The sequence below is a fragment of the Octopus sinensis genome, linkage group LG13, assembly GCF_006345805.1.
Source record: "Octopus sinensis linkage group LG13, ASM634580v1, whole genome shotgun sequence".
NCBI lineage: Eukaryota > Metazoa > Mollusca > Cephalopoda > Octopoda > Octopodidae > Octopus > Octopus sinensis.
The window spans coordinates 25,865,735-25,877,759 of record NC_043009.1 but is presented as its reverse complement, the minus strand read 5'-3'; the positions used below and the strand labels follow the sequence as shown (position 1 = coordinate 25,877,759).

Here is a 12,025-nt window from a genome sequence, read left to right as displayed (position 1 = left end):
ATACTTCTGTCAGTATATTATGAAATTACTTACATCAGTAATTGTAAACCTGTTTCTGTCAGTAATTTGTCGTTGTTTGTTAGTAAGTAGCGATTCAAAACTTAGACTTACAGTAAAAACAAAAACATAGAAGTCAAACAATGGCGTATGAAAAGTGAAAGTGAAAAGAATAGGGTCTGTATAATGAAAGTGAAGACAAGAGATATAGAGAGATATGTTAGAGAGAGAGAGAGAGAGAGATGGATAGAGAGATATACATAAAGAGATATGTTAGGTCACTGACGCTAGGAAACCGGAAGTAAAATATTAAAATCTTTGAAAGACGTGAATAGAATATAAAAAGCAATACTTTTTATTTTTAAAAAAATTAATTAAAAAATCAAATAAAGACCTTATAATATGTCCGAGGTCAAATTATTCATTAGATTCACTTCTTTAAAAAGGTTTCCCAGTGTCAACTTCCGGTATTGACATAGAAATGGCGAAGTCTGTCCCTGTCTAAATTTTAATGTTTTCATTTCGCTATTTACAAACAACTACGATAAATTACTGAAAGAAATATTTACTAAGATCACAAATTTAGATATTCGGTACAAGTCACTTTTCAACGTGCTTTTATTTATACGTTTATTTCATTCTATGTCCATCCCATTCATTGTTCGCAATACTCTCTCTCTCGCACACTTCGTTTATTTACGTAAAAAAATTTTTTATTTTCTTTTTCACTCTGTGTTCAGCTCTATGTATTTATAAGTTACACATGCATACGTGTTTTTGCAAGTACGTTTGCACACACTTATATATTGTGTATGTGTATGTGTGTGTGTGAGAGAGAGAGTGAAGGGATGTGTTGTCCTGTATCCGTACGTACATAAATACATATGCTTACATCTTTTCTGTATGTATTTATGCGTGTGAGAAAGGGAGAGTGATGGGACTCTCTCTCTCTCACGCACACATACATACAAGAAAAATATACGCCTATTATTTTTGTATGTACGTATATATGACAACACACCCCTTCACACTCTCTCTCTCTCTCTCTCTCTCTCTCTCTCTCTCTCTCTCTCTCTCACCTCCATTTTATGTGTTTGATACTCTGTGTGTGTGTGTGTGTGTGTGTGTGTGTGTGTGTGCGGGCGGGCGGCGTTCCACAATCGTTAGAAAAAAGCTGAGGAATTTTCTTTCTTGATGCTCCTGGTGACACACGTAAGACATTTGTAACATTACTTCTCTCCAAAGTAAGGCAACAAAAAAAAATTGCAGTTGCTGTACCATTGTCTGGCTTTGCTGTAACCATTCTCACAGAAGGGCGAACAGTTCATTCTGCTTTTAAATTGCCCCTAAACCTGGTCACAAATGACAGTCTAATTTGTAACATAAGCAAAGATTTAGGTTCAGCAGAACTGTTTGTGCTAATGCCACCTTATGATTTGAGATGAATGCACCATGTTACATAGAGGTGCAATGGAAGTTCTTGGTAAGACTTTTCAAGACATCAGAGGCAACAATAAAACTATGGGAGAAGTTACATTTATTTTATCAGGAGACTTCAGGCAGACATTACCAGTCATTCTGAGACGAACAAGATCTGATGAAGTCTCATGGAATAAAGTACTGAAATTTTCCTTCAATACTAACGTGCCAGCTTCATTACATGGGGACCAATGTGCAAAACAGTTTCCAACCTGCCTCTTCCAGTTAGGAAATGGGAAAGTACCATTTGATGGGAATGATGATATCAGTTTGTCTCAATATGCTATCATGATGAATTCCCCAGCTCAACTGAAGAACAGTGTATTGCCAGACTTAAGTAATAATTATAATTCACGTAAATGGTTGTGAAAGGGCAATTCTTAATTCAAGCAATGAGACAGTAGCGAGAATGAACCATGAATTAATGAATAAGATTCTAATAGTCATTAAGAAGTACAAATCCGTTAATTCAGTCCTTCATGACAATCAAACTGTCCATTACCCAACAGAGTTCCTTAATTCTCTTGAGCCACCTGGAATTCCTCCACATAAACTTTTTCGGAAGGTTGAAGTCCCAATAATGCTTCTAAGAAATTTAGGTCCTCCTAAATTATGCAATGGGACAATATTGATTGTGAAGACATTATCACCTGATGTGACAGAAGCTACAATCATCACTGGACGTGCCTCTGGGGAAGAGATTTTCGTTCCAAGAACTCCAATCAAACCAACAGACATGCTCTTTGAATTCAAATGACTTTGCTTTGCAAAGTCTATTAATAAAGCTCAAGGTCAGTCTTTGAAATCTACTGGCTTGCTTTTCTAATGGTGACCTTTATGCTGGTTACTCCAGTGTAGGTAGTTTGGAAGATTTGTCTATGCTCTAAACTAGAAAACAGTGTTGTTTACCCAGATTACATAATTTCATTCGACATATGTGGTAGAATTTATTTCCTTTCATAAAAATGGTAAATTTTATATTTTCGTTTATTATTATTGTTATTTTTCCAATATGTAAGAAAAAATTTCAATCTCAGGCAATGCCGAGTACCTCTGCTACTATGTATGTATGTATGTGTGTATGTATGTGCGTGCGTGTGGGGGGATATGTATGTGTGTGTATGTATGTGCGCGTATTTGCGTGTGTGTGTATGTATATATATATATATATATATATATATATATATATATATATGCTTTCGGTGTGAATTGTTTTGTTATACGGTGCCGTATTTTACGATCATGTAAATAATAATAATAATCGCATTTTTATGTGAGCTTATAGCTTGTGGCTATCACCGTGCAATGACTTAGGAAAATAGTCTAATAAAGGGGCATATAATCCCTCGATAGAAAAAAGATGGCTTTCCTATCTATCTATCTATCTCTATTTCTGTCTATCTATCTAACTATTTCTGTCTATCTATCTAACTATCTCTGTCTATCTATCTAACTATCTCTGTCTATCTATCTCTATCTATCTCTGTCTATCTATCTATCTATCTATCTATCTATCTATCTATCTGTATCTATCTCTATATCTATCTATCTATCTCTATCTATCTATCTATCTATCTATCTATCTCTATATCTATCTATCTATCTATCTATCTATCTCTATATCTATCTATCTATCTATCTATCTCTATATCTATCTATCTATCTATCTATCTATCTCTATATCTATCTATCTATCTCTATCTATCTATCTATCTATCTATCTATCTATCTATCTTTATCTATCTATCTATCTATCTAATTATCTATCTATCTATCTTTATCTATCTATCTAATTATCTATCTATCTATCTATCTTTATCTATCTATCTATCTATCTAATTATCTATCTATCTATCTTTATCTATCTATCTAATTATCTATCTATCTATCTATCTAATTATCTATCTATCTATATACCATTGATTAATAGATGTTTAAAATACATCACATGCATCACGGCTGACATGAAACATGTTTTACATTTCCTGCATCCCTCGGGATATCTAACATGTTGGAAATCAATATATATAAACATATGAGCCTCTACATAAATAGAAACATGCATATATATTCATATCTATACATATACGCATATTGATAAAACTGTGTGTATGCACATATATAACTATTAGGTAATAAGCAGCTAATAACTCCTGTAATATTTATGCGTGTGTGTGAAACGCGATGTAGATAAAACAGGGGACAACTCATGAAGGGAATGTTCTTCATGTTGCCTCTCTCGTTTCACTATTTGTTTCTTTCGTTGTTCGAAAAAAAGGTCGTTTGCCATGTTTTTGTTTTCTATGTTATCATTTCTCATGTTGTTCACATTTTTTGTCCTGTACCTATATATACATGTATATTCACATACATATATAGGTATGTACATATATGTATGTATATATGCATATATTTATATATTATTTATATTATATATATATATATATATATATATATATATATATATATATATTATTTATATATTTATATATTATATATATATATATATATATATATATATATATATATATATAAAATATTCCTCCATTTACATAATATCGAGGTCTCTTTCATTCTTTTGTTGTCTTACCATTTCTATCAATATATATATATGAAGTATACACACACTCGCCTTTTAATACATGTTTGAGTCGTCTGATTATGGCCATGCTGGGGTATCGGGCCTTGAAGAATTTTTAGTCGAAGGAATCGACCACAGTACCTATTTTGAAGCCCGGTACTAATACTATCGGTGTCTTTTTGCCAAACCGCTAAGTAAGGGCGTATAAGCACACCAACATGCGGTGCTGAATGGGACACACACACACACGACGGGATTATTTCAGTTTCCGCCTACTAAATCCACTCACAATGCTTTGGTCAGTTCAAGGCTATAGTTGCCTCGAGTCGATTAAATGCCGTGTAGTGGGAATGAACCCGGGACCATGTGGCTGGGAAGCAAACTCCTTGCCACAGGTGGGTGGGTGTAAATATAAAATGTGTGTGTGTGTGTGTGTGTGATTTTTGTGGCGATGTATCAATGTGTTGATACACAATAACGATTCTGAAACATCTCTTAATTTCGACGATGCTTACTTTGTTTACTGCATCCGGTTACATTTTTTTTTTTTGTCTTTTAACCTTGTAACCAATTCTAAAGGTGTTGCTGTTGCGGTTGTGCTTCATGTAATAGATGTAGTATTTAGTATTTGTTGTTGTTGTCGTCTAACTGAAATGAATTAACGAATGAATTAATGAATTTATAATACGCAAGGCTTCGCTAAAAGTAATATCGAAAGCAAGACAACAACAGTTGCAAAAATATTCAACCGTCATTAAAACGTGAAAACCAGACACTGTATAATTAATACGCTTCGGTTTTCATTTGCGTATGAATGTGCGTGTGTAGGTATGTATACGTACGTATATATATATATATGCGTGTGTACATCTGTTTTTGTATATGTGTGTACATATACATATGTATTGCTTAATTTTTGCTATGCATGGATATATGTCTCCGTGTTCGTATGGGGATATGTGTTGAGTAAATATCAGATGCCATTACATATATTATATATATATATATATATATATATATATATATATATATATATATATATATATATAATTACACGAAACACCATTAAAACAGTCAGACACTGCATAATTAATACGCTTAGCTTTCCAAACTTATATGTAGCGTATATATGCATGTATATATGCGTATATGTATATATATATTCATAATCATATGCATATATATTGTATGCGCTTGTGTGTGTATTTTGTGTACATATGTATATACATGTATGTTTTATGTACGTGATGTATATTTATATAAAGTATACAAGCCATTCGAGTGTTTATGTGTATGCATGCATGCATACGTAAATATATATATACAAAAACTTGCTTTCGTTAATGCACTTCAATAAGTATATGAATTTTAAAAAAAGTAATCATGTGGTGTGTTCACGCTGATAAAATCCTCCTATTGAACTGGAAAGTCCCACCAACACCAAATGTGCAGTCCACAGTTGTACTCTCCCATCTTTCCACTTGCTTCTTTCAACTTTACCTACAATTAAATTTCACTATGCACATCAACGCCATGCATATATGAACACCTCTGTCAGATAACACCCCCTCAAAATCGTTTAAGGAACTTAGGTCTAACTTTCCGCTCACTCACAACACCTACAACAATAGAACATTTAAGGCACATTTAGACTTCTTGAAATATTATATACATTGTACTTAGCTTTACTTTGTTCAGTCAACATCATTTTTAACGACCCAAGGAACTCGTCTTAGACTTCTATAAATCTGAATTACCATCGCTATCATACTATTTACATTTACTAAAAAACATTGCATTCTTTTGTATTATCACCAGCCATAATTTAAATACACCGAGATAGCCTTGTGGTTGAAGTAACTGACGGAGCTCCAGTCTCAGCCATGTTAAATAAAGTATCGAACATAAAACTTGAGTTGTTTTCCGAAGCTTTATAAGTTATTACTTATAAACTGCTTTCATAAATCTTAAAAGTATTGAGTGCTTTCGATCGCTGAACCTATCGATAAACGTACTGTGCATATATATATATATATATATATATATAAATTTATATGGAGAGAAAGTAAGAATGTATATATGTAAGTGTCTATATGTGTATGTATGTACATGTATCTATATAATCTATTTCTGTGAATATGTTTGTGTATTACCGGTATACATTATAGTAATTAACTACCGGATATTTGCGTGCTTATACCATACACTTACACATACAATTATACAACTACAGAACTAAAAAACCACATATACACACACACAGACAAAGTACCTCCATACCGTACATAGAGGTACACATTTTAGTATTTTACTCGTATTATACATACATAGATATTCTATATTTATAAACTGGTACATATATTTATCCATGCATACATTCAACTTGTTCAACACATAGATACATCTTTATAAAACTGAGTTTATATATATATATATCACCGTGACCGACCAGACCATCGGATGTTGCTACACATCGCTGGTCACAATGCGCTTCGCATTGTTTTAGCCTTCAAATGACGCCACTCCGCTGGCTAAGCGAGCAGGCCAACAGAAGAAAGTGTGAGAAAGTTGCGGCGAAAGAGTACAGCAGGGATCGCCACCACCCTCTGCCGGAGCCTCGTGGAGCTTTAGGTGTTTTCGCTCAATAAACACTCACAATGCCCGGTCTGGGAATCGAAACCGCGATCCTACGACCGCGTGTCCGCTGCCCTAACCACTGGGCCATTTATTTATATATATATATATATATATATATAAAAACACATACAGATGTAAATAGACATGCGCACTTACAAATTAGGTACATATATACACGCACACGCATACATAAATATCACAACCTATGTGTGTAATACATATCTATATAAATGCATACATAACATATCTAAATGTTTGTGTGTGTGTGTGTGTATATATATATACAGTCATATACGCATACATATATGCAAATATAGATACATATATACATGCTGTCACACATGCATGCATAAACGTGCATACATTCATGTGTGCATATGTATGTGGGTGTGCGTGAGCGTTCACGATATATATATACACATACATAAATATATACAAACACAGAAAGGAAGAAAAATGTCAAAATGATGCTAGGATTCCAGAGAAAGATTGCTTTCAATTCCAAACAGGAATGGCAAATTCTGTGAAGACCAAACAAATCTTACTGATTTTAAATCTCATAACTTCACTCCCAGACAAATTCCTCGTTTTAAAAATAACAATTTCAATACAGCATAAAACAAAGAATAAAGATTTTCTTGACACATTAGCGTGCCATTGCGATCGATCTTGTCGTTTATGATTGACACCTGTCAAAATCTTGAGTAATAACATGACGACTGTAGCGATGGATAATAAGGATAATCCTTTCTACTGGATGCATAAGGCCTAGATTTTATGGAGATAGTTGATCACATCGACCCTAGTATTCAACTGGTACTTAATTTATCGACCCCGAAAGGGTGAAAGGCAAAGTCAACCTCGGCGAAATTTGAACACAGGTGTTGACGATTCTGCCAGATCGCCGCCCTAATAATAATAATAATTAATAATCCTTTCTATTAAAGGCACAAGGGCTGAAATTTTGGGGCGGGAACTAGCCGATTACATCGATCCCACTGTTTCACTGGTACGTACTCGTCGAACTCGGCAGAATTTGAACTCGGAACGTAGCGTCAGACGAAATACTGCTAAGCATTTCATCTGGAGTGCTAACGATTCTGCCAGCTCACCGCCCTAATAAAAATAATTATTATTATTTTTATTACTAGCAGAAAGACCGCCCTCCGGACAGTTTTCTGCTAGCCACTCGATTATACATCCCCATTTGATTTTTTTCCAATTCAAATAATTTTTATGATATTTTAAGTTTAATTATTTTCTTGCATTATAGTGCTCATTATTTTATCACAGTTATAATCTCCCTTTTTTAAACAAATATCAAGGTAGTCCAACTATGTTTAATGTGCGAAAAAATAGCAGCGATCACATAGAGATATGTTAATACCTATATCGTATCAAATAGCCATAGCAACAAATTCACTTGCTAATTCTTAGATAATGACGGAAAGGAAATAAGTCACATGAGTTCGACGCTTCAGTAAGTTTTAATAAGTTGTCCAATATAATTTATTTTCAGTATGTATAAACAATAAACTGAGGGAATTTAAAAGCGAATTTAAGTCAACAAAATACTTGATTTCCTCATCTGAAATGAAAAAATTGCAATGAATATGTATTAAGTAAATTATTATTACTGAAAGCAATTAGAGGCTGGAAAGAGAGAAAGTGAGAGACTATGTTGCAAATGAAAACGAAAAATTTTGCTAAAACATATTAATATTGTTTATCAAATGTTAAACCGACTTTGCAGTGAACGTAAAAGCTTGACAACAAATATCTAAACTTGTGATAGTAAATAATGAAATAATGAAAGCCTCGAAAGTGCTTTTTTATCGATATATATTAACAGACGAATTTATAAAAAATTTCCAGAGAGTCAAACCTATAATATGGTTATTACGGACGGTGTGACTAACTAACGGACATAACAGAAATTTATATGTAGATATATAGCTGAGTCAATCTGTTATATATATATATTTACCGTTAATAATTGGTAGAACTTAGATGAGTGGATGAACAGGTAGGTGGATAGATAGATAGATTGATACAAAAGTCTGGTGCTATGAGAACACATAGGAATAGCGTTTCCTTGCCTTTTCATATATACCCAAATTTAAAACTGTCTAATATAATGATATCATTCATTCGGCATGTGTTGAAATATTCCAAAACATTTTAATTCCTCACAAATATATGTTACTTTACATATAATTTATGTGTTAATTCTATTTACTGAAACTTGCTAAAAAGCATATTTTGCTTTAAATCAGTATTTCCTTGTAGACACAATTGTCAGTAATCATATTGTTTCCATTTCTCTCAGCCAATATTTTTATATTAGCCTTCTTTCAAACTCTAGATAATGTAACATACAGCTGATCATGTGAGAAGAATTGTGTCGGAAGATATATTCCAATTTGTTCAAAAGTCTGTCCCTCTGCCTTGTTGCATGTCAAGGCAAAAGCTGGCTTTCCAGGAAATTGTTTGCGTGTAAATATGAATGGAAATTCCATTTCTTGAGATACATGTGGTATTCTTGGGATTAGCAGAGTTGATCCTGCATAAGGACCAGAAGCAACCTCAACCTCAATAACATGATCATGTAAACTGACAATGATGTAGCGCGTACCATTGCAATGTCCATTAGTTGCATCTAAATTCCTCAGAAACTTTATGCTGCATTTTATCTTCAATTTGAGAATGTGTGGTGGAAACCCTGATGGTGTAAGTTTTTTGATGAACTCGACTGGGTACAGTTTCATTATCAACTGCATATGAACATCTGTATATATTTAGCTCATCAGGGATCCTGGTCAAAAGAAAATCATTCACAAATTGTGCTGCTTCGTTTGTCGGAATAACAATGGTTCTATTTGCAAGCCACACAGGGTTTGTGGAGTTATTTTTGAGGTCAGCATATACAAAATCACATAGATCTTTCAAAGCAAGGGTCATTGGGTAGTTTGATTTTGAATTCACCTAGGCTTTGTTCAACAGAAATGTTGTCATTTCCTACATCAAAAAGGCAATTAGCAAACTCTCTTTCATCAGAATGACCATTTGTACGAAGTCTTAGATTGATTGTCAACTCCACTATTTCCACAAGATCGCAAAGAAAAGATCTCTTTAGTGCTGCTTCAACAATTTATGATCTGACACCATTATTTTGAAGTAGAATATTCTCCTCTCGAGATACCCTAACCAGTCGGTTATGTGTAGTGGAAACAGAATCGTGTCGTCGTCTCCCTGCATATTCAATGAGAATGAGAGACTGATGCAAATAAAAATGTAAAATGTTGACTGCAACGAATTAATAGTGTTTATCATTAAACATTAAAATTTACAAAAATTCTGCAGTGAATGCAATGAATATTTAAATTTATGAAGAATTGGACGCAGTGAATTCAATGAATATTTAAATTTTCGAGAATTTGGAGTCAAAAAATTCAATAAACTTCAGAAATCGAAATTATAGGCAATTTCTTAGAACATGAATTTATACAAATATTTCCAGACGGTCAGTCCTTTAATAATTGCTTTCATTTAGTACTTTTAGTAATTGCTACATAATTGATAAGCAGCTTTTTCCATTATAGTATAGATTTCAAATTTTTGACTTAAGGTCAGCTTGGAGGAGGTGCGAATGAGTCGATTACATCAACCCCAACTGGTATTTATTTTATAGATCCCTAAAGAATGAAAGGCAAAGTCGATCTCGGCGGAATTTGAACTCAGAACGTAGCAACAGACGAAATACCACTAAGCATTTCGCGCGTTGTGTTAATGATTCTGCCAGCTCGCCGCCCTAATAATAACAATAAAAGTAATAATAATAAATGCCCTGATGTAGTACCAGGCAGTGGTTCTCATGGCTTCTGATCTTAACTGATTGGAAGTGTTAATATGTACATTGTTTTGTCTTTGTATAAAAGATGAGCTACAACAAATATTGCGCTCAATACCACAGATGTACTTGTTACTTGCTTGACCATAACCCGTTGAGCATGTCCCTTAGTGGCTGACGATATGTGCATCGCTGATCATGAGCAGAAGTAGTGGGGGAGCGTCGTAGCCATGTGTTGAGAGGAATTCTTTGGGGTTTTGATAATTCACCTTTGGAAACATGGGTGTTTTGTTCAACATCCTTAAACAAACTTTATTCAGGACCTTTTGAGTAAGAAGCGCTACTCGACCAGAAGAAAATTCTAACTGCGCTGTTTATCATGATATGAGATCACTATGTCGCGCACATATGGTTGTGATGCATGTACCTGGGGTACCGTTATCAGACGAGTAGTCGTGAGTATATTTTACCCCAGTGTCACTTTGATAGTATGTATTGCTATCTCAATAATAATCCTTTCTACTAAAAACACAAGGCCTGAAATTTGGAGGGAGGGGACTAGACAATTACATCGACTCCATTGTTTCACTGGTACTTAATTTATCGACCTCGACAGGATGAAAGCAAAGTCGACCTCAGTAGAATTTGAAATCAGAACGTAGTAACGGGCGAAATACCGCTAAGCAGTTCGTCCAGCGTGCTAACGATTCTGCCAGCTCACCGCTTTAATAATAATAATAATAATAATAATAATAATGGTTTCAAATTTTTCCATAGGGGCAGCAGTTTTGGGGGCGGGGATAAGTCGAGTACATCGACCCCAGTGTTCAACTGGTACTTATTTTATCGACATTGAAAGGATGAAAGGGACAGTCGACCTTGGCAGAATTTGAACTCAGAACGTAGCGACGGGCGAGATACTGCTAAGCAGTTCGTCCAGTAAGCTAACGATTCTGCGAGCTCGCCGCCTTATTATTAATTACTATTAATAATAATAATTATTATTATAATAATAATAATAATAATAATAATAATAACGATTTCAAATTTTGGTACAAGGCTAGTAGGTTTGAGAGAGATGCTAAGTCAATCACATCGACCCTTGTGTTCAATTGGTACTTATTTTATCGGCCCCTAAAGGATAAGCAAAGTCAAACACGGTGGAATTTGAACTCAGAACGTGGAGATAGACGAACTGCTGCTAAACATTTTCCCGGCATGCTAATTTTTAATACTAAGCTAGTAAGTTTAAGGGTAGAAGATTAGTCGATAGCATCAACTTCAGTACTTGACTAGTATATTATTTTATCGGCACTGGAAAGAAAAAAATACCAAACCTGACCTTGGTGAGGTTAGAACTCAGATTGTAAAAAGCAAGGAAAGATGCCGATAAACATTTTCCCGACGCTCTAGCATTGCTGCTACAGCCTTTTAATTCATTCTGATTTAGACTAAAGGCCTGCATTTTGAGAGGAGGAGAA

The 12,025-nt window shown here is 34.2% G+C and overlaps 1 protein-coding gene across 1 annotated transcript; it reads left to right on the top strand.

Moving 5' to 3' along the window:
• Window positions 1–1,449: 1,449 nt before the first annotated feature.
• On the top strand, window positions 1,450–1,845 carry LOC115218255. The gene has a single exon (XM_029788003.1). The coding sequence runs from the start codon at window positions 1,450–1,452 to the stop codon at window positions 1,843–1,845; it is 396 nt and encodes a 131-aa protein (XP_029643863.1).
• Window positions 1,846–12,025: the final 10,180 nt, after the last annotated feature.